Below are 23,333 nucleotides of genomic sequence, written 5' to 3' on the forward strand. Positions count from 1 at the left end.
GAGAACAGACTCTTAGTAACTTGAGTTTTCCAAGATATATAATGACAGAGGTTGAGATTAAAAGCTAATAGAATTTGAATAATGTAGCTTTGGTCTACAGATTTCGAACATATCAAAACACCTAACAATAAATCTCATGTCTTACATTCTACCTCATAATTTACTTGTCAAGAGTTTCTAACGGGTCAAGCCTAGAATTATGCAGCATCAATAATTCAATATACACAGTCTATGACGCTATATCAACATTGTAAGGGCTCAACCATCATATAATACAAAGACATTAACATAAATCAGTCATCATGCAGTAACTACAGCTTCTGGGGCGGTTTTAACAGCTGCAGTCTTGGGGGGCTCAGCACTAGAAGTGGTGCCATTGGTCTTAGCATCTGCAGGTGGTGCAGCAAGTTTTAAATGGGTAGGAGTAGTGTGTTTCAGCTTCACAAGTATCTGCCTCATCCTTGCAAGGTCAGTCAGTTTCCCAGGCTTTGGTCCTTGGATCACAGCAACAGAAGGCTTCTTTTCTTGCTCTTTCTTTCCTCTTTTCTGTATAGCAGGAACTTCATTAGGGATGAGCTCTGCTATTGCCTTCCAGTAATTCTTGTCAGCCTCCTTGTGGAACTTCTCATGACTGGACAAAAATAACTGCAAAATAAACACAGCATTTCAGGACACAAGTCACTATAAATTGGTATCAAAATGGAAAATCATAATACGGAGTAGTTGCTAACAATTCACTATACAACAAAGATTCCCACTCATTGCTTCTTGCCATCTAAATGACGAAAAATCAGAAAAATTATGCAACCTACAACTCAAGATGGATCGAAAAATGGCTAGAGGAAGGTATTCTGAATCGTTAAGTCTAATTGCTGTCAAGTGTCAAGAATTCAACCCAAGTATTTTTGACATGAACGTGAAACCGGTATGACATAACTTATTTTCCACCACTAATAAGAACCTTAAACAGTCAACTACAAGCCATGACCCAATTTAGAAGTTCACATTAGCCGCAACAAAAAAAGTACTGTAAGATTGTAAATGTTGTGGTTCCATGCATAAACAGAGAACATGAAGTCCATTTCTGAAACTTGATTTAATAATCACCATAGACAAGCTATATACGATCAAAAAAACAGAATCTTACCTCCTCTTTCTCCCTGTTGTTGTTTTTATTGTTCTCACATGTAAGCTTTCTCTTTTCATGGAAGGCAACTTTGTACTCATTTGCTTCCTCAATGATCTGGCTCAGTATTTCTTTCTCTTTCTTCTCCTTCTCTTCCAGTCGAATAGCGTTTTGCCTGAATAAACCAATAAAATTGATCACCAACTGATAAAGATACATGTATATGGAACTTGTATTTTGAAAATTATATTGTCAAAACTCAAAACATTATACTCCATATACTAAAAAGGTTAAAAAGTGACAATTTATAAATAAGCAAGTTCAATAGATCAATGCCTTTAACCTAAAGCTAGTAGCACAACACTCCAATAACTGCATGTAACAATAACATAGAGTCGGGAGCCAATATGCATCCTGCCATTGCTGAGCTCTGAAAAGGTCTAGGGGGGTCGTTGAACCTACTAGCCTATCAGACCAGCTTAGGTCAGTTCTATTAATCATCAGTTTCGCTCACTTCTGTAAGGGATTTCATGCTGACATAACACTAAATATGTCTCACAATGCCTGTCTAATTTCCTCTTTTGAAATGTTTGAAATAGGTTGTCTTGGTTAACAATCTATCTATAATATTATTAAAACCCAAGGGATTAACATGTTAATGACACGTGTCATATTTTGTCATCATAAAATTTATGATATAGCGCCATATAGATGATGACATGACAACACATTAGTATTTGGATTAGATTTGAACCATTACATCTTTTGATATTCCCAACTTTTCATTATCACTATTCCGTAATTAATGTCACTTTATTACTTAATTAACATTCATATATGAATTGTAACTTTTTTATTAAGCATTATATGTAATTCCTTACTTAATTGTAAAACAAATACTACTGCAGCTCTCTTTCTATCCCCAACTAATTTTACAATTTTTATTTTATTATTTAAACTTAGCATATTGATTCCAAAGTATTACTTAAACTCAAGATAATTTTTCATTTTGTATTTAAACATAACCCGGGCATCGCCCGGGCCCCAAACTAGTTAACTTCTAAAAGCTCACATTCTCAATTTCTCACTAATGTCTATCCATAGAAGCCGTTTCATAGTACGAGATTCATACATCACAAAATGCTAGTTTTCCGAAGGGAAAATCACAGTGAAAAGCGAAGCAAGTATAGCAACAATTCAAAACCCAACTAACACCCACCCCACTTCATCACACCCCAATACAATTTCGAACTTTACATCGCTGCTTTAATGATCCACATTTCCCAACTAAATACATACGAAGTATTAGTCTGTCTATTAGATCAACAATCTCACAGAACCTAGTATCTCCACTTGAAAAAACATGCTCAAATCAAAACGATAATAAGCATCCGGTCCTTAAACCAATCCATGAATTGTTACTACATTCCCCAAATCCAAAGGCGAGCTAACACTCATTCCACAACAATTGTTGAATTACACTTTCCTTATTCAAAGAAATTGCTTTCTATGAACTAACACAGTCGAATTTTAGGAATTTCACAGCAAAGAGTACAATTTATAGTATAACTAATCAAATTACACTAACTAAATTCAGAAAGATTCAAATTTAGTTTAAATTTCAAGTTCAATTCAACTAAAAAGAGAAAAATAACCTAATTTACAATCAATTAATCAGTTCAACTCTTAGATCTCACAACAACACTCAAAATTCAACAAAATTGAGAAATAAAAACTGCAAATTAATCATAATTGAAAGCAACTGAATTACACCAACCTCCGCCATTCACGAAGAGCAAACCCTTCCTCCTGCATTTCCGAAGGCGGCGGCAACACCGGACCATTCACATCAACAAAAACTCCATCATCAACCGAATTACCGTTAGATCCAAAAATGTCATCGTTGCTGTCATTGAAAACCACCGAGTCATCAACCGATTCCTTGATTGACTCGGAATCGACGAAACTGGAATAGCCGTCAACAGCAACGTAGCCATCTTCGTCTTCGAAGGGGGGATTCGGGCCGGATGGGTTTGAGTCGGGCCCAATTTCATCGAACGAGTCAGGGAAGGAAGACATTTTTGAGTAGCGAGTTGAGTTGCTGAACACGGAGGATGTTGTCAGAGAATGTGGAATGGTTGCTGGTTAGTGTTGATGAGAGAGAAAATGGGCCTTAATTTGGATATTATGAGGGTTATAAATAGTGAAGTGTTTTTTTGGATTGGGCTTCTTGCTACTGAATTTTCTGTCTTTGCAAAATTATGGTCAATTTGTAGCCTTGTAGGATAGAAATTTTTTCCAATTTCAAATGTTCCAATTCTTCAAAATTGCATTGTTGATGTGTTTAATGAATTTCTTTTGATTTACAAATTTTGCATGCAAATAATTAGAAATATCAATGAGGCAGGTTGGAATGCGAGGCAGATATTGCAGTGGCGGATCCAGGAATTAGGTAATGGGGGTACGGAAATTACCTAATTCAAGTAAAGTACCTATTAAAATATACTTTAATTTACGAATGAAGTATTATATATCTGCCATATAAACTTTGAGTTTTTATTTCCAATATTAACAACGTATATTGAGGCAAATAAAATCAAAACTAATAATATAACAATTTAATATACAGTTCCATATGATTAATCACACAATTTTTTTAACATAGTACACTGTAGTTAGTACTATATGTGAAGTATAGTGTAAATAAAATTATTTACAATCAATAGTATTGGATCTTGATTTATTTTAAGGAAAAAAAATTAAATTATATTGATGACCATTGTAATATACTGTATATAATTTGTTTATCAAAGTTAAAATTTTAATTAAGAACCATTTTCTTACAATAAAAATCTAAGAGAAAGAAAGTAAAGAACGAATATATACCTCATAGAATTGTTATATACGAAGTAGTACAAGTCTGTTAAAAAAAAAATACAAATTCAAGTATATAAATAATACAAAGGTAAATAAAAGAGATGGAAATTGGGTTTACTTAAAATATAATTAAAAAAAAATTTAAATTGGGTATTTTAAAAAGGCAAAAAACCGGTACATTAAAGAGACCTGTTTTACACAAAACTGGTCTCTTTGATTATTTGTTTTACCGCTCCCTTCTAGGCCTAGCATATGTCAGCGGTCAGCCTGTCACTGTCACACCAAATTTCAGTTCATATGTTAGAGACCGCCTATTTCAGAAATCGGGTCTCTTTTCTAAACGGTGTATTTTTTTTTTTTTTTTTTTTTTTTGAGAATGGGGGTACAGTTGTAACTCTATGTACCCCCTGGATCCGCCAGTGAGATGTTGGTTTCCCCATCCTCGCCTACTTTGTTATCCTCTTTCCTAGAGTGCACTTATGATGGAATTGAAATTTATCTCCATCCCTGCCATTGACATGTACATAATTAAAACTCTTATCACCATATAACCCACCTAATACCCAATTACACCAACATAATGAAAGAGAAAAGTACAAATGTGGCATACTTGGATAAATTTAGTACATAATAAATAATAAATAATGTGGCAATGGCCTAATCAAACCAAGCACGAGGTAATACCATATTATCCTCTAAACTCAAAATTGCACTCCAACTAAAAGTAGGTATGAAGTGGGATGTATGCAATTGAAGATTCCCCATTCTCGACTTATGTAGGAGTTATCAAGGAGGAAACAAGATGAGTCTCCTAATTAACTCACTTCAATAGCATCCCTATGTACAACCCGAATCTATTTGGGGTAATAATATCTTTTTGACGATAATAAATCCAAAAAAGAAAAACACACATGCAATCCCAAATTTTACTAAGGGTCTGTTCTCATTAACTGAACTGAATTGAACTGATTAGAGCTAAAGTGAACTGAACTTATTAGAGCTGAACTGAACTTATTAGAGCTGAACTAAATGTTTTATGAGAGAAGGAAATTAGAAGCTAAACTGAACTTATTAGAGTTGAAGTGAACTGAAAATAATCTGATAAGAACAGACCCTAACTTTGACAAATTTAAAGCAGATATGAAATTCATCAAAATGAATTTTTAAAAATTACCAAAGGGAATAATACAATTTTACAATTATAAACAAAATTTACCAAAAATTTCACTACAAATATCAAAATCATAAACAAGTCATATTCTTCTTGAAATCCACCCTATCAAAACCAAACCCAAAAATCCCAAATTCCTCATTCTCTCTCCTCCCCACTCCTCTCAATGTCAAGCCTTTGGCAATCAGCTCTAAACCGGGTCCTCGGAACCGGCACCACCGGATCAACCGCCACCACCGGTTCAGAATACGACGGTATTGAATTCTGGACCGAACCAGAGCGAGCCGGGTGGCTAACCAAGCAAGGCGAGTACATCAAAACATGGCGTCGTCGTTGGTTCGTCTTAAAGCAAGGAAAACTCTTCTGGTTCAAAGAATCAATCGTCAACCGCTCTTCTAAACCGCGCGGTGTTATTCCGGTTTCCACCTGTTTAACCGTTAAAGGTGCTGAAGATGTTTTGAATCGGCAATTTGCTTTTGAGCTTTCGACTCGGTCTGATACTATGTATTTTATTGCTGATTCTGAGAAGGAGAAGGAAGATTGGATTAATTCGATTGGACGGTCTATTGTTCAGCATTCTCGGTCTGTTACAGACCGGGAGATTGTTGATTATGATAATAGGTGATTTTTGGTTTTGATTTTTGATTTGATGATGTTTGTGTTGTTGAATTGGGTTTTTTGTTTTGTTTTCTGGGTTGTATATGAATTTTTGTGTTGTTTAATGTCAAAGTGTTTTTGGTTTTTGATGGGAATTTTGATGTTTGTTTTGTGATTATGTTGGATTTTGAGGTGTTAATTGTTGCGGATGGTTTCTTAGGTCTATTTGTTGGATGAATATATGCAGATTAATTCTTGAGTTTACAGGTTTTAATTGTTTGTTTAGAACGTAATTTGAGTTGAAATATTGCTAGAAAGTTAATTTATCAGATTATCTAATCTGGGGATCTGAAAGCTTTGATTTTTTTGCTGTTTATTGACTTGAATATGATTCTTATTCTTTCCTATTTTCTGAACTGATGCAAAGAGTAACAGGAATTATGAGCTGATGCTAAGATCATATGCAGCATTTTATTAAGCATTAAGCATTCACATAAGAGTATAACATTACTTGTATCATATTCTCGGGTGTACCTTATGTCAACCCGATATAGGTGATGCATACGTTTAAGTAAACACGAACCATCAATTCTCCAAGACCATGGCATAATTTGCTTGAAATGATTCTTTCAAAACATGCAATGCTGCATAGGGGTTTGACTAATGTGATTTCTTAAGCACCAAGTTTAATTTAACAATGGCCAAACACCTAAGAGCATATGGAATCCTGGAACACAATCTTACAGTTGATATGGTAGATGAATCACTAAGTTAGTGGAGTAGTCAGTCCCTACCATAATGTTGAAAACTCTGTACGAATAATGTCAGGTTATGGTCACAACCTCACAATATACTACCTCCGTTTCATATTATTTACAACGATTAGACCATATTATTTGCAACGATTATGTCTAATTGTTGCAAATAATATGAAATGGAGGTAGTATATGAACCTATAATTTTATACTGTTTGATGATGACATGTGGTTTATAATTGCATGTTGAAGAATTCTCCAGAAGCACTGCTACATCCATGCAAAAGTCTTGTGAACCCCACTATATAGCCAGTGCAGTTTATATATAATTGATGACCTTCACCAAATTTATCTATGGATTTATGGTAGTTTGATCCATGAATCGAGATGATTAATGATTTGGGGATTACGAGACCGGCTTATCATTATTAAAAACTACAAATAGCTACCGGCCATAAAACGAGGGGGAAAATAACACTAATGAAATATTTACATGACGTTAGTTACCCAAGTAACTTTGACCTGAAAATCAACTTGAAAGTCAAAGCGTTGGCTAACTTTTCTAATCTCCTATCTCTACTTGGTACATTTTTTTTTGACAAACTCTACTTCGTACATAGTAACACTTATATGCCCCTACTTAACAAAATACATGATGCTTTTGGGTTCAACCAATAACTCATATATTATCATCTCATTAATGAACTGAATCTCTAAGAGTGGTTTCATCTCATGTAGGGCCTGTTCTGATTGACTGAAATCAACTGAACTGAACTGAACTGAACTTATTAATTAGTGATTTTTAACTACGGATTAGTGGTCTTTGATTATATATTACTATACCTATGTGTATATACAAATGTACTATTTCATATGACATAATTATAAAATTTATAATATAATTATAAATTTATGGAAAATATATTAAAAACTTGAAACCTCTAAATATTTTAAACACATATACTATTTAATTTCAGATATGGGAGTCAGTTCAGAGGAATGCCGAGGTAATGGAGGAGCTTGGTGGACAAGAAGAAGACGAAGAACTAACTGACTATGAAAATTAGTTTAAGTTGTGTAGTACTCTAATTTTCTCAATAAGATTAACAATAGAAATGTGTATCAAAAAAATAGAACCATTTGAACAATGAATTGTATCGATATTATTATTATTATTATTATTAATATTAATTATTGTTATTATTATTATAATTAATTATTGATTATTATTATTAGTATTATTGTTATTATTATTATTATTATTATTATTATTATTATTATTATTATTTATTGATAATAATAATAATAATTATTATTATTATTTGCTGCGTCGTTGTAATAAGAGCTTAAAAGAATGAAATTTGGCTTTATATCATTAGCAATATCATTAGACATAAAAGCTGAGCTGAGCTGAACTGAACTGAACTAAATTGAATTTCAACGGAAGAGAACAGACCTGTAATCCAACAAAGAAATTTGCTTCTCATGCATATAAAGACATTGCAGAAGGCTTGAAAGCTCCCTTTGTAGCTATCCTACGCGAGTCAGGACTTTACATATTACATATTTACATACGCAAATGTTGGGGAGCTCTGTAACGATTGGCCTGTTGTTGAGGCTATAAAAAGCACATGTAAAGATTTTCAACAAAGCTGAACTAATCTTTTGGTAAAACGTTTTCCAGAGTTCTTACAACAATACATGTGACCAGCGACTATAAAGGATTCATTTGATTAGAGGATATTGTTGCCATCAAAATACAGAGCAATAATATTGAAAGTATAAAGCTTCAGGTTTAGCAACTTTGTTCTGTAACCCAGATCACTATCTCTAATTATCTTGTCAAAAGTGATAGTATTTAGCCTTTTATAACTAAACTTCATAGTAAGAGCTTAACACTCTGTTTGCAGTTAAAGGTCAGATATGAAGAATGATGTTTGGAGAGAAAAATAATGCAGTCGGAACAAGTAAAATTCAGAGAGGCTTCCTACTGAACTGCTGATTACAGGCTGATAGTGCACATCATGACTTCACAACCAGTAATTTGAACGCTTCAACACAGAGAAACAGACAAAGTAACAGGGTGTTAATCTACAGTATTATCCATCCCACAACTCTCTAAAGCAAGTATTCATTTGGATCCCATGATTCATAAATGACACAACCTACATGGCGTAAGATGGCATACATGACAAAACATTAGCCTTGGTATGAGTATCTCTTCTAGGTTGGCAATGGCGCTGGCTTAGCCACAAAAGGGAAATGCACTCAGGGCCTCAACTAGTGTTTTTCATAACCAGATTTAGCATCAGCAAAATCACCCTGAATCAAAGTTGCAAAAAATCACAATGTTGTGACTAACAACCTTAATTGATGTTTTTTCATAAAAGTTGTAATAAAATAAAGTTCTGCCATCAACTAACAAAGCAGACTCAGCTCAAAAGGCTTCGATAAGTCCTCATATATAACAAGCAGCGGAAATAACCACATTATCTTCCAGGAAAAAAATAAGGTTTACATTGCCATAAAGAACTAACAGGTTTTGAAAAGTGTACAAAAATTACATTGACAACTCAAGTACCATCCTGCTACCTAACAGGTGCGAAGAGGGGCAAGGAATACCTCAACACATTCTATCCAGAATCAACATATATTTCTCATCATCATTCCTCTTTCTCAGATGGATCCCCTTTAGGAATGATTGGCGCTTTTGGAGGGCCTCTTCCCTTGTTCTTGTTCTTAGGTCTCGCCTAATATTACACATTGAGCAATATGCGTGAGCACAAAAGCTAGTTCAATTCAACTAAGCAAGATAGCATTATAGTACAAACTTAATCCAGGTCTTGTCCTAGTTCCTAAAGTGATATGTTCCAACACAAGAGTAAGATAGTAAAATTCAGTTTCATAAAACTAGATTTCACAACTCTAAGCTTTAACTTGGTTTCACAAAAGAAGCAAAAATTACTCACAAGTCACAACAATAATTCCCTCAGAAAACACAAATTAATAACAAAAGAGTGAGCAACAACAAGTTACACTCATGTATTACTTTCTTCAAGCAATTGATTCAAAATTACCAAGGTAAGAATGCATAAATCAAAACAATCAAGACTTTGCCTTCATAAAATTTCTGCATTGTCAATGTTGTACTTGTAATTGTGTATGCAATCAAGTAAGCAACTCATTGAAACTGATAATTTCAATAAGAGATACTCTATAAATGATAAACCCGTTAAATCGATGGTGTAATTTGAACCAGTAATGTGACAACTAGACACGGGTGGAATTAATAGGTTTTGATACACTACTACAAACACAAGGTCAATCAACAAAGAAAAAAAGACAGAGAAAATAGCGAGAAATATAAACTGACATTTCCGAAAGAGTGGTTGAAGCGTTTGCCTTTGGCAGTCTTCTTGTCACCTCTGCCACAGTAAACTAACACAAAAATAGAGAAATAAATTAGTAATTGAAGAGAACAATAGAGGAAAAAAGCGAATTAAGCTTAAATTTAAAGAAGAAACGAGAATTAGGGTTTTGAATTGCGAGGTTTATTGATTGAATAATTGATTAGTTGAATGCGAAGTACTTACTGAGTGGCAGTGGTGGAGAAGTGGAGACGGAAGTAGAGAGAGAAACAGTGGAAGGAGAGGAGAGAGAAACCCCGGTGACGGAGTGAGAATTAGAGAAGGAGAAAGAGACGGAGTGGGACGCCATGGAAGTGGTTCCGAGCAGCAGTGAAGCCATTGGAGAGTTTCAAGATAAGAGATTTTGGATAGGATCTTTGGAAGAGGGTCACTCGTTAGTCGTTACAAACTCTTATATAGTCTGCTTTTTTTTTTTTTTTTTTATGGAACTCGTTTTATTAGAAATTGTTTTTACTAGTTGAAGTTGATTTTTCGCTTACTCATTGGAATCTAATTTTTACTTACTCGAGTTGATAATGTATTAAATTAATTTAGAATTTGTTTGGAAATAAGTAGTTTAAGTCCTTTCGAATTTCTCTCTATTGATGAACTTTCATATGAGTACAATATTTATAACAAATATCTTAATTTTAATGTAAAATCGGAAAATTTAGGTTGAGATGGAATGAGAAGTATAACATCAATTCGATTAAGTTTGTGTACATTTTAATATCGAGAGTATAGCATCTTAGGGGTTGATTCTTAGTGGAGTTGAGAAAATCGCCCAATTCCTACAATATACAAGCAAACCAAGGTCTCAAACAATAGATCAAGCTAATCACTACAGAAGAGTTGTTTGGTTATAACATTAAAGAAAGTTGCAAAGAGAGAACATTGAATGATTTGAAACTCATTCCAAATATATTGAATTTCAAATCTTTATTTCTGTTAGATGACATTCCCAACTTCCCAAGTACAATGCCTGAGGGGATTGTTTGAAGGCACTATAACAAATATTCTGTGATACTATACTTACAAACTAATCAACGATGAACAACTTATAAAACTCTGCCTGTGTTTCATAAATTCGTCAAGGCTTCATTGGCAAATGGGAAGGGATAAGGCAAGCATACAAGAAGTCCAAGGACTAAAACTGCAATCCCAAGAGCAACATTCTTCTGGTCAGGTTCGCTGATTTCCTCAGAAAGGGGAGCAATCGGACCCCTTTGTAAGATATATATCAGAACTACCCAGTAGAATGCCACGTCGTTGAACAACGAAGACAGTCCCAGAAGTATAATTGAGGCTCCAGTAAGCCGAACGGCTGCCTGTCAAGTGTCAAGTAAAGTCATCAGCAGGTAATTTGAGATACCAAATTAGGCTTTCTGCTTATACCTGTATACTTCTTAACTGTACCTTTCTTCCCCATATGGCAAAAGAAATACGCCCACCGTCAAGCTCTCCAGCCGGAATGCTGTTAATGGCATTAATTAGCAGCCCAGCCCATGCCCATAGGACAAGTGGATTGAGTGATATTGCTTGACCTTCCTTAAGGACATCCCCTAGAAGTAGTTTTGCTATTCACCAAAAAAAAAAAAATGATAATCATGAAGATCCTCATCCAACACTAGAATGCAACAAATGGATGCAAGAGAATTTTGCATACCAGTTCCCCCGACTAGCAATGATTCATGAAAAACAGAACCATCAACAACAATGCCAAGGCCATCACTTGGTGGTAGAATGAATCCCAAAAAGAACAGTATGAGACCCAAACTATATCCAGCCAGGGGTCCAGCCGCAGCAACCTTCAGAAGGTCCTCACGTTTAGGTACAATATTGACGATCCTTGTGATGGCACCAAAAGAGCCTATCTGTTTCACTTGTCAGAGTAAATCCTCAGACATTTTATGCAGCATTTCTAAAAAAAGCTTAAGAACATCTCATTTTCATGCATAGGAATTTAATTTATGATCTTCAACAACAATAGATATCAACCGTGATATTTTATTCAATACATAGCAGGATATCCAAATTCTCATTTTCAAGTATAGGAGCTGTAGGCTATCATATTACAAAAGGTTCAGTGATGCGTGCGTTCGCCTCTTACTGTAAAGGGCATGTATCATGTATGATTATTGGAGGATCCATCTACAATTTGCCTCCTTGATTCCCCCCTCCATATAATGTCTTCCTCATGCCTCTCCAACTTGGTACAGAAAAACCATAGCCCTAGCATAAGGGCCTCTTCTTGTCTTTCTTTTTAACGTCTTTTGCAATACTCACATTTACTAAATATTGACATGTTCTCCACGTTTTGATTTTAGTTTGTCCCATGTTGTTCACTTCTTTGGTTCATTATTTTATTATCCAATCTACTTTCGCTATTAATACTAAACTGTAATATTATTAGTTCGTTACAATTCATTAATTAGACTCATGTTATTATTTTAAAGTCGACATGGACATAGAGTAATATTTTAGGGGACAAAAGGGGTACATCAACTTTCCAAAATAGTTTGCTCACTTAGTATGGAAAATACTTTTAGGCGATTAATTGGTATTTGGTTATCAGATATAAATGATTTGTTGTGATTATAGTGGAGTATATTTCATTAAATAAGAGGCGTGGGACCTAACTTTAAGTGCTGGGAATAGAGAGACAGTAAAGAAGTGGGTCGATTCCATTTTTAGAAGTAGGCAACAGATAAATATGGAAAAGTGAGGCAAACTATTCTGGAACAGGAGACGTAAATAACTACATTGCCGAAGGATAGTGGAAAACAGAAGATTATACAATGCTGGTACACATTTCACTAAAAGCTTTTCGTGCCTTGCCTTTCATTTATGCTCATCAGATTTCTTTAATGTCCTGATATCTTATATAATAATTGTATAAATGAATGGACTCTACCAGCAAAGACAATACTTATATATCTGTTAAATTTTCAACAGGGGCAATATGAAAATAGTATAGTGCACCCGGGTGCACCATGCGCATGGTGCACCCGGAAAGAACATTAGGTATATTTTAAAGAACATGGAAAAAAAAAGAACATACTAGCATTGGAAAAAGAACATGCTAGTGTTTGAAAAAGAACATGCATATTAGTGTTTGTAAAAGAACATCTTGTGTTTGGCAAAAGAACATGTTTGTGTTTGACAAACATATATATGTTTGATAACATGTTTTTCAATAATACAAAATATGTTCTTTTTGGTTCGTATGTTCTTTGAATTTGGCTCGTATTTTTTATTTTTTATTTTGTTTTTTTTTTTTTTTGAAAAATGGCTCGTATGCTCTTTAAGTAATGAATTCTTTAACGTATGTTCTTTAACGTATATTCTTTAACTTATGTTCTTTAACGCATGTTCTTTTATGTTATTTTAAATTTTGAAATTTAATTTTAAAATGAAATCTTGAATTATTTTTAGTTGAAAATAATTTAGAGAGAAAAAAATAAAATTATTATGGAAAGTTAAATTTTTGGAGAGAGAAAAAACTATTTTTGGGAAACTGAAATCTTTGGTAAAGAATTTTTACGTTAATGTGTTATTTTTCATGAAATTTAATAAAGTTTTTATCATGTTCTTTATGTAATGTCTTTATGTTCTTTAGTAATGCATGTTCTTTGTTAAAAACAAACATGTTCTTTTTCAAAAAACTAAATGTTCTTTTTAATACACCTAATGTTCTTTCCGCCTTTTTTTTTTTAACCGGGTGCACCATGCGCATGGTACACCCGGGTGCACCAACCATACATTAGGGGCAATATCATACCTGCCAACTGGGGATGAAATATGGCACACCAAGTTTCACTCCACAATCATTAGCAACAATATAATGTCCAAGCTCATGTGCCCCCAAAATAAGCGCGGTCACAAGTGCTCCAGGAAGACCATTCTTCAGCAATTCAAGCTTATCAAAACTAGATCTGAAATAGCAGATGGAAAACATAATTACTTAACATAGTAGTTTTGCGATTTGAATAAGTTACAATATCTTAGGTATGCTGCCACCACAAGTTGACTGATCAATGGCTTAAGAACACGGGAACATTTATATTCTCAGAAAAGAAGAAAATGCAACCACCCAACATGATCAAGTTTATTCAGATAAAATCTGAAGGGTTTGACAGAACATAATTTTTATTCAAAGTCTCAGACATGAGACAAATATCATGTAACAAACCCTATGACAGATAAATTTAAAAGGGAATATCTGAAGTCTTTCCTAACTAAATATGTCCAGAGTTTTGGGTGAAACATGGAATAAGTATAAAGACTGTAAATTAGAGATGAACGAGAGTTGAGAAAAAGGCATACAACAAGTTTGACTGCAGTTCAGGAACATTTCGAAGTAGTAAGGTAAAGAGAGTCACCAATCCAAAAGCCCCTGCTGCAAACCATTCTGGAACAGCTGCAGCAATTCGTGACAATAATCAAGGTTGGGAATGTTGCATCAGTCTGAAGATTAATAAGCAACCATAACATCTAAAAAAAAGAGAGAGAGACTTATTTACCTGTTGTCTCTGGTTGCAATGTTATTCTTGGCACCACCACTGCCACAGGTTTATCATCTTCAGGATTGATAAGCATAAACAGCTTATATTGATCTCCCAATGTATCCTGCATGTGAAATAAAAGCCTTACAAGATGTTCATCTTAGAATTAACAAGTGCAAACTGCAAAGACTAAAGACCAACGTACCTGCAACCTCTTTGATAGCTTTTCATAGCTTTCAGATGCTACCCCTCGTAAATTTCCTTTAAATAATACTCCACCCTAACAAAAAAAAAAAAAAAAAATACTTTAGGAAAAAACAGAACACAATTTCATAGCACTTTACTTTATTTGGGTTTATAAATTATCAGTAAAGAGACTACATTTAAAAAGAAAGTATTCATATTTCTCAAAAAAAAAAAAGGGGAGTATTTATAATCAAGCTTTCATAAACTCAGAGACAGCAAGCAAGCCAACAGTTCAAAGCATCACCATTCTCAATATTAGAATTACGATTAAGAGACGGTTTCTTTAAATGTATACTAGTTAAGAGTCATAAGATCCCAAATCACCCATAAAAAGTTATCAGCAGGAAGCACAGAAGCATAAGGCATGAACAGACTAGTTCTCTACACTAACTTAACTAATCAAGTACCACATTGAATATAGTTCAAATTTTCAGTCCTTTAAGTTTGACGAACACTTAAAATTATTTGAGACAACTTTCATTTTTTTTATTCTTGTTAGAGACAACCAGCTGTTTCTGTAACCCTAGGAGGGTAGGAGGGACACAAGAGAGGAGCATATGCAATAGAGTGACAACTAACAAGGCAACAGATGCTGCAGTTGTAATGACTAACCTCATATGGTTCTTGCCCAGTCACGAAAAAAGTGTCAAATCCAAATACTTGATCTCTAAGTATATCAATTGTCTCCTTTGGAATCCTAATTGTTTCATCCAGTTGTTGCGGCTGTTCATAGCATTTATAAAATTTACTCAGCAGAATGGTTAAAGGTCAGAGCCAAGGCAATATTAATAGAAAGAAAAAAATTAACAGAGCTGAAACACTAGCCTATCAGATACAACCATAATCACCTTCACACCTGGAAGAGGTGAGCCACTGGCAACTTGTAAAACATCAGGATCATCCTGCTAATATTCAACAAGAACAAATGATTGTCAGACAATTACGAGGAAGAATGGAAATCAGCCAATACATTATGCCGCCAACAGAACAGTTGTTCCAGTAAATTTCAAACAGGCAGAACATCTAAACATTCTAAACTCTAAAGTTGGTAAGGAAAATAACCAAGAAGCCTCCTTATAAATGAAGATCTTTCCCATAACCCTACTTCAGCAAATTTAGTAGTAGTATATAAACATTATTAGGTACGGAACAAAATTTTATCATAATAACCAACTAGAAGTTGCTCACATCTAAAACAAATTACGTGGTTTTAATTCTACAAACAAAAAAAGAAACTTTGAATACAAATATAAAATTATCTTTTATTAGATGGAAAATGGACAAGTGAGTAAGATACTTTGACCAGAGAATTAAATCAAAGTTGTTAGTTTGACATTTATACAGCTTTAAATTAAGGATGAGTCTCCATTACAAAGATAATTCTTTAAAAGTGTGCCTCTCTCCACAATAACAATCAAAGCCTTAATCCCAAAGATGGGGGTAGAGTTTCCTTAAATGACGGAAGGAAGGTTATAAGCAGGACATAATAAAGCATATGCTAGCTTCCCACACAAAACTCTGCACAATAAAACACACTTCAGCAAGAAAATATAACAAGTTTTTGTTTACTTTTTGAAAGTTCACCAATAAAGTAAATTGTAACTTTATGAGCAGTCTCAAAAGTAGAAAACAAATACATTGAAAATATTAAAGTTATATGCCAACATATCTATCAAATAAGAACATACTTGCGTACCACCTTCACCATTGACTTCGATCTCATTGTTTTGTATAAATTTGTTGAGTGAATTTAGAGCCTCAGTGGTGGATACTTGCTCCTTCTCCTAAAAAAAAAAAAAAAAAAGATCCACAGACATCTATATCAAAATGAGTGAGTCAATGTAGAAAACTAATACATTGAACATATTAAAGTTATATGCCAACATATCTATCAAATAACAACATACTTGCGAACCACCTTCACCATTGACTTTGATCTCATTTTTTTGACTGTTTTGTAAAAAGTTGTTAAGTGAATTTAGAGCCTCAGTGGTGGATACCTGCTCCTTCTCCTAAAAAAATATAAGATCCACAGACATCTATATCAAAATGAGTGAGATAAGATGAAGTATAACAAAACTACATGATAACTAATAGAGCAAATTTAAAAATTACATTCTCAAACTGTGAATCATTCTCTGTGCTGGAATCAGCCGGCCCCACACTTTCATTTTCTTCATGGTTGTCCTTTCCCTAGAAATTGTTAAATTTAACAAGAGACTAAAGCATTAAGATCCAAAATTTTAACATTAATACTATGCTCATTAACAAAAAAAGGTGTAATATAGGATCTGAGTGTGAACTTCAGCATCAAACTAAAAATCTGTCCATATCAGTTAACCAACCACCAAGTCTTATACATACATTGATATGCCAATACAAGTTGCTCTTTCTGATTTCAGCTGAATGCAGACTAAGTAGTATGATATATACATGTTAAATCTTGCTCGCACTGATTCCCGCTGCTGAATCCATACGTCGATAAAGCACCAACATAATATTTAACAATGTTGATGAATTAACAGTTCTAGCATTGTACTAATGGCTGTAAACCAAACTCCTTAAGCTCTACCTTACGAGTAATCATTGGTTTTCACTCACCTCCCACCCTGACCCCCACTACATGACCATAAAAGTAAAGAATCATATAAAGAATTTGCCAGATTTCATTATCAAACCAACAAACTTAGTGTCATTCTCTCTGTTCCGAATAATTTAACAATATACATTCACTTGGCTTCACTGTAATTCTTACTTATCCTAAACAAGCAACTAAATGGTTAGATAGATAAAAATATTGACATGGTTACCTCATTTCTTAATTTAAAGAATGGTTCCATTAGTCCAGTGATAAAGAGACCAAGAAACAAGCTAATTAAGATCAATATAGTCTAAACTTAATACAAACTCAACTTAATTTTAGTCGTGCAAAACTAATTAAGTTGAGCTAAATAATACACTCAATAACCAAAGTTAAAGTTTCCCTTATTTTTCTCTCCCCCTTGTTGATCTACTCCCATGAATCAACTGCAAGCAATTCACGATTCAAAGTAAACCTTTCGCGTTAAGCTCAAGTCAAATCCTTAACTAGCCAAGTAGCCAACATGAGATTATATCAACCTAAACTCAAACTAGAATTAGCTCATAAGCTCTCCATATATTGTCACAAAAGGTACGTGCAAACACATTCAAAGACAATTTTACAAGCTCATTCTCAATCCTAAATTGGCACAAAACATTGAAATAACAACGAAATTAGAAAAAAAAAAAAAAAAAAAAAAAAAAAAAAAAAAAAAAAAAAAAAAAAAAAACACACTCACACAAGTACACAACTAAACAAATATCAAGCTTCTGAATCGAAGAAAACATACCTTATTATCATTGGTATCAGGTTCAATATTATCTTCACCAACTCTACAAACGAAATCAATTTTTCTTTGAATCCCTAACCTAATACCAGAAATTCAACAATCAATCAAAAATCACAACATTCATAAGATCATAACATTTAAACTGCAATTCTAGTCAAACTAAAAACAAAAAAAAAAAAAAAAAAAAAAAAAAAAAGGAAGCGATACCTAGAAACAGCAACAAATCGCAATTGACAACGGCGAAATTTGCGAGGAAAATCCAAAGAAGAAGAAGCAACAATCAAAGGCTGAAAACGAAGAACAGAGCAATGAGTACACTGCGAAAGTGACGATGAATTGCAACGCAAAGCTGTTGGAATTCCCATGCTTAGCTTCAATGGCGACGAATTTGAACTTCAATTTGATGTGAAATTCAGCATCATTTGGCAGCAAAAATCTGTAGTAGACGATGGAAATGGTTGAGTGCTGGAGATTCTTTGGTTTTCGACGTGTGTAAGAACTTGAAATTGCAAATTGTGTGGGGGAATCTTATCTCTGAAATATCGAAAACTCGAAATTGGTTCGATTGATGCGGCCCGCTTATGCAGATGTGTTCGTCTCGTAGCCAATGGGCTGCGCGTGTCATGGTCCACTGCCTCTCGGGCTTAGCAATTACGAGGTTACGGAGTTTATTGGATTAAGGATAAAATTACACATCTATGTTCACATTTATTGAGCTGAACTGAATTGATTGAAACTGAAATGAATATTTTATGAGATAAGGAAATTAGGAGCGGAGGTGAGCTGAAATGAACTGATGAGAGCTAAACTGAATTGAAATGAAATTAAACTGAAATTAATTGTCTATGGTTATAGATTCTATTTTATATATAAATGAATAAAGTGAACAAAATAGGGCTTTATTGTCACCTAAAATATAATTTTATAGTGGTATAGGGACCATCCCTATTATTTTGCACACCATTTGATTTTTCACAATTTAGAAGACGCATCTTAAAGCATATGTATCCTCATTTTCATACGCGTAAAATTTATAAAAGTTTAATAATGAGTATTAAAAAGGTAAAAAAAAAAAGATATCCAATAACATCACACATGATTATATTACACTATATCTCTTATACATAAGAGAATTGATGGTTAAAATTTAACCATTATATTAACAATAGAAATAATAATATGTACTACCACTTCCGTAGTATGTGATTGATCCAATTGAATAGATAATCCTTTACAAGTAATAGACTGAGAATCCAGGTTGGTCTAGTGGTTGGATGACCTTCTTCCACCCCAATAAAAGGGGTTTGATTCTCACCCCAAGCAAGTGGGATCTCTAATTTCTCCCCTACGTATAAGGGATTTCTCCTTACCCTTAAAAAAAAAAAAAAAAAAAAAAAAAAAAAAAAAAAAAAAAAAAAAATCAATTTATCATGGATAGTCAATTAATTTTCATAGAACTAAATAGTCACTCCACTTGGGACTGGATCAATTCATAACTTAAACATTAAGAATAGATTTCACTACTTTAAAATTTAAATTAACCTTTTGTCATTTTGACCATTCACTTAGCCCTAGTCTAGTACTGTAGTGTAGTGGAAGTGAATAATAAAATCATTTCGGTAGAAGCGTGAGAGAAAATGAGCGACTCCAATTCTTTCCCGCCCACTTTCTCCTTCTCAAACTCTTCAACCTCAACACCAGGTTAACCTACCTATAAACCCTTCTTTTCTTATCCTAAGATCTAGGGTAATACTTTTTTTGGTTGGTAAGGAGAAGAGCCCAAGTGAGGGGGAAGGATAAGGAAATCCCCACTCCAAAGGTGTCTCTAGTGGGGTTTGATCCCACAACCTCTTGATTATGAGATACAAACTTGACCGCTAAACCAAGCTATACTTGGTGGTAAAGGGAGTAATATATGTTATTGATTGCATTGTTTGTAGAGGTAATGTGTACAGTATAAATTATGCTGATTGCTTATAAATTATACTTGTAGTAATTATGAACAGTAAGAAAAAAAAAAAGTTCCATTTTGCTTTCTTGTTTGTAAAAGTGACCAATATGATTACTTGCAAAATAAGTATTTGATTTGGAAACCTTAGACATGACGAAATATATGAAATAATAAAATTTAGAAATGTTGTAGAAAAACAGAACTGTAAAATTTTCTAAATATGCACTTTGTAGTTTGTACATGATGTAGTCAAAATGTGTGTCATGTATTAATCAAACGTGTGACACTTTCAAGTTTGATATAAGAGGAAATTTTCGAGTTCATAGCAAGGTTTTTCCATGACATATGTTGAACTTCTTATGCAACTAACACGGATTCATTAATTAGCAGAGAACGGAAATGCAAAAGAGAATTCCAAAGAAACCAAACATCATAATGGGATACCGGAAAATCGGCCTAGATCTAGATTCACTGGGCTGTCAGCATTAACAGGGACAATTCCATGTTGTTTTAAGGGATCAAGCTATTATTCCCAACCCCTGGGTCCAAGCGTCTTTGCTTACCGGTAAGTCATAACCCTATTTGCTAATACGTGATAGTGGTCGTTTAGTTGACATAAAAAGACACGGAAGCAAATTACAGGTACTGAAAATTGGACTAATATTTGGCTAGCAGAATAAGATGAAATGTTATATTAACATCATAGAAAGATCTTCCCATTAATTCAGAAAGTTGCTTATTAATTACTCCGTACTTTATGTAAGCAAAATGAGTGGAGTTTCAAGTTTCAACTAAACAATTTTTTCATGCAACTGATTACTTGATTGTTTAGTAGTCTGTTATATTGTATACTACCTGTCTTCTTGTTGATTTGAGTATTATGTTTACCTTGAAGGAACAGAGGAATCAATCAAAAAAGAAGAAGATGAGAAACATGTTCAAATCCCGTCTACATCACAAATCATGGTGTCTCGTCTTCTGAAGGGCATACCTCAGAGTCCACATTTCTGGCCCTTAAGAGGCTACTCAGAGGCAGCTAAACAAAGCTTGATCGATGCATGGGATCGAATATATGGAGAAACGGTTGATCAAATCCTAAGCATGCGCATCAATGGATTTTGGATTGATGCCAAGAGGCTTTGGGAGACCATACAAGAACTGCAAACAATGGGTTATAATGTCGTACCACTAAGAAGAAGATTGGTTGAGCTCTCAGATGTATTGAAAAGTAAAACAAGGCATAGGATTGAGAAAGGGAGACTGAAAAGCAAGGCTGAACAACACATGATGGAAAAAAATAAGTTGGAGTTTGAAATTGTTATGCTGAAAGCTAAGGCTGAGGCAGAGAAGGCGAGTTTTGAGGATGTCATGGCTAAAGTTGCTAAGATGGATGATGAAATGCCAAGCTTCAATGCTTCCTTCAGTGTGTTAGCCATTAAGCCGCTTTAATCTCACTGCAGGATATAAATTCTGTAAATTTTGAGGTTTTTTTATTTAAATGTTCTTTTTTTTTAGTGTATGGCCAGTAAAGTTTAGGAGTGTGATAATTTTTTTTGAAATCTTGTTTGTGTTTCTAGGTTGGATTTGAATGAATAACTTGGTTACTACTACACTTCCTTTTTAAAGCACTGCCATAAATTTAACAGGAAAATGGATGGAATATACACCAAAATCATTGTTACCAAAAATTAACATCAAATGTTCATACAGTTGGTCTGATCACAGCCTGAAAGAACTTTCTGTATGAAATGACTTCTTATTCAGTAATATTCAAGTACTTTGCTCTATCAAATGTTCATACAAACTGTTTCCTTAACATGCATGTTTTTGGTCCATTTCTACTATTAATAAGCAGACAGAGTTGATCGACTCACAGATGTTCTACCAAAACAAAGAAGGCATAGGAGAGGCCGAAGAACGGCTGGTAATGAGGTGCAGAAGGCATATTATGAGTATGTGACAGCTAACGTAGTCAAGATGCAAAATGTCGAAAATGATGGCCAATTTGGTGATGTAACTATTCTTAAATTCTAAATTCAGTGCAGAATTTGAGGGGTCTATAGATTGGATTTGCCTTTTTTTGTATCAGGGTGAATGTTAGGTCTTTTGGGTTCAATCAGATCGGTTTCAAGGTATACTAGTAGGCCACCTTAGAATTTTCATGTTTTTGAAGTCCAAAATAGCTACTTCATTCCTCAACATTGCATACTACAAGAAGGCAGTGAATTTCAACCCAACAACATATAACAAATAACATGGTGTGTCCACTGTCCAGTGTTCTTCATTTGTATATAACTGCACGTGAATGAACCATTGATCAGGATAATGGTCTAAATGTCCAATGGATGTTGGGGCATCTGCGCCTTTTATTAATTGATGAGGACATTATAATGCCATAAGTTTCCTGAAATGGTCACAAGATTATATAGGAATTTTCCCGGTACGTGTTGAGACAATGATGTACCATGGTGTTAGTCTTACAGAGGTGGATGCCGGGTCATTTTGGCAGCAACAAACTTCTATGATGCTAGAAGTGTCACGGCAACTGCATGTAAGTTGTCATAGATTAACTGATATACTAAAAAAAAAACCTGATTTCTTTCTATTACCCCTTGTCACAAATACGGAGTATGAACTAAGCAAATCAGCTTTCAAACAATTCCAGCTAATGGTCAATAAAGACTTTAGGATACGGGGTAACAGGGTTATATCACTACTCTTTGCAGCTCTCTTAAACAAAAAGAAATTCACTATAAACGTTTAAATTATTTGGGTACATATTAATTCCTGTATTGTTGATCACTGCACATAATTATGATAATAATTTCCCTAGACATTTCTTTTTCCCCACAAGATACAGGACCCATTTGCTGTCTTCCGGGATCACAGTTACCTGACATTAAAGACAGCCGAAATAGTTGTAATTTTGGGTTGAAAGCAACATAACAGTAGAAGTTAAACTGTAGAAGCATGCCGTGGTTTTCGGGTGCAACGCAAGTGGACGCATGCAATGTTGTGAAAGACCGTAACTCTGTTGCAACTTCCATCAATTAAGAGAAAATTATTTGGTTGCATATACTTTCTAATTTTATGATTTAACACATTTCTTGTACTATAATTGATTCAACAACACACACAAATGTGCTAAATTACCAACATACATGTTGTGTTTGACTTAAGGGTCTGTTCACATTTAGTAAACTGCGCTGAACTGAACTGAATTGAACAGAACTGATTAGAGCTGAACTAAACTGATTAGAGCTGAACTAAACTGAACTAATTGGAGCTGAACTAATTGGAGTTGAAATGAATATTTTATGAGAGAAG

General features: G+C 34.1%; 3 protein-coding genes and 1 pseudogene across 4 annotated transcripts; 1 reads left to right on the plus strand and 3 right to left on the minus strand.

Moving 5' to 3' along the window:
* Positions 1 to 51: 51 nt before the first annotated feature.
* LOC145592687 (clathrin light chain 2-like) lies at positions 52 to 3,342 on the minus strand. The gene is made up of 3 exons (XM_081649200.1): positions 2,904 to 3,342; positions 1,148 to 1,301; positions 52 to 645 (listed from the first exon to the last, which is right to left on the minus strand). Exons 1-3 carry the CDS (start codon positions 3,203 to 3,205, stop codon positions 301 to 303), a joined length of 801 nt encoding a protein of 266 aa, XP_081505326.1. The 5' UTR covers positions 3,206 to 3,342; the 3' UTR covers positions 52 to 300.
* Positions 3,343 to 5,266: 1,924 nt separating this feature from the next.
* Positions 5,267 to 6,045, plus strand: LOC145592688 (pleckstrin homology domain-containing protein 1 pseudogene; annotated as a pseudogene).
* A 2,913-nt stretch (positions 6,046 to 8,958) lies between these two features.
* Positions 8,959 to 10,327, minus strand: LOC145592689 (small ribosomal subunit protein bTHXc-like). Its single transcript, XM_081649201.1, has 3 exons — positions 10,120 to 10,327; positions 9,900 to 9,964; positions 8,959 to 9,276 (listed from the first exon to the last, which is right to left on the minus strand). Exons 1-3 carry the CDS (start codon positions 10,271 to 10,273, stop codon positions 9,190 to 9,192), a joined length of 306 nt encoding a protein of 101 aa, XP_081505327.1. The 5' UTR covers positions 10,274 to 10,327; the 3' UTR covers positions 8,959 to 9,189.
* A 458-nt stretch (positions 10,328 to 10,785) lies between these two features.
* Positions 10,786 to 18,598, minus strand: LOC145591157 (putative zinc metalloprotease EGY2, chloroplastic). Of its 2 annotated transcripts, none has more exons than XM_081647559.1 (14): positions 18,263 to 18,598; positions 18,056 to 18,134; positions 16,800 to 16,877; positions 16,592 to 16,696; positions 16,373 to 16,468; positions 15,533 to 15,586; positions 15,297 to 15,407; positions 14,644 to 14,718; positions 14,457 to 14,562; positions 14,260 to 14,353; positions 13,715 to 13,868; positions 11,600 to 11,807; positions 11,350 to 11,510; positions 10,786 to 11,261 (listed from the first exon to the last, which is right to left on the minus strand). In XM_081647559.1, the coding sequence occupies exons 1-14, from the start codon at positions 18,418 to 18,420 to the stop codon at positions 11,013 to 11,015; spliced, it is 1,728 nt and encodes a 575-aa protein (XP_081503685.1). In that variant the 5' UTR covers positions 18,421 to 18,598; the 3' UTR covers positions 10,786 to 11,012. The 2 variants fall into 2 exon arrangements, with proteins under 2 accessions (XP_081503685.1, XP_081503684.1); XM_081647558.1 differs by having other exon boundaries at positions 15,533 to 15,589.
* Between the last annotated feature and the right edge of the window lie 4,735 nt (positions 18,599 to 23,333).

The sequence above is a fragment of the Chenopodium album genome, chromosome 18 (genome assembly GCF_948465745.1).
Source record: "Chenopodium album chromosome 18, dcCheAlbu1.1, whole genome shotgun sequence".
NCBI classification, from domain to species: domain Eukaryota; kingdom Viridiplantae; phylum Streptophyta; class Magnoliopsida; order Caryophyllales; family Amaranthaceae; genus Chenopodium; species Chenopodium album.

Bases quoted from the DNA above. Each gene is read 5' to 3' on its own strand.
- LOC145592687 (XM_081649200.1), bottom strand. From the start codon at position 3,205: ATGTCTTCCTTCCCTGACTCGTTCGATGAAATTGGGCCCGACTCAAAC. The intron at 1,302-2,903 runs GTTGGTGTAATT...TGGTTTATTCAG, and splicing joins GCTCTTCGTGAATGGCGGAG to GCAAAACGCTATTCGACTGG. The intron at 646-1,147 runs GTAAGATTCTGT...TTTATTTTGCAG, and splicing joins ACAACAGGGAGAAAGAGGAG to TTATTTTTGTCCAGTCATGA.
- LOC145592689 (XM_081649201.1), bottom strand. From the start codon at position 10,273: ATGGCTTCACTGCTGCTCGGAACCACTTCCATGGCGTCCCACTCCGTC. The intron at 9,965-10,119 runs GTAAGTACTTCG...TTTTTGTGTTAG, and splicing joins TTCTCCACCACTGCCACTCA to TTTACTGTGGCAGAGGTGAC. The intron at 9,277-9,899 runs GTCAGTTTATAT...GTGTAATATTAG, and splicing joins TCAACCACTCTTTCGGAAAT to GCGAGACCTAAGAACAAGAA.
- LOC145591157 (XM_081647558.1), bottom strand. From the start codon at position 18,420: ATGGGAATTCCAACAGCTTTGCGTTGCAATTCATCGTCACTTTCGCAG. The intron at 15,408-15,532 runs GTGATTATGGTT...TGCTATGAACAG, and splicing joins CACCTCTTCCAGGTGTGAAG to CCGCAACAACTGGATGAAAC. The intron at 14,719-15,296 runs GTTAGTCATTAC...TTTTTTTGTTAG, and splicing joins CTGGGCAAGAACCATATGAG to GGTGGAGTATTATTTAAAGG.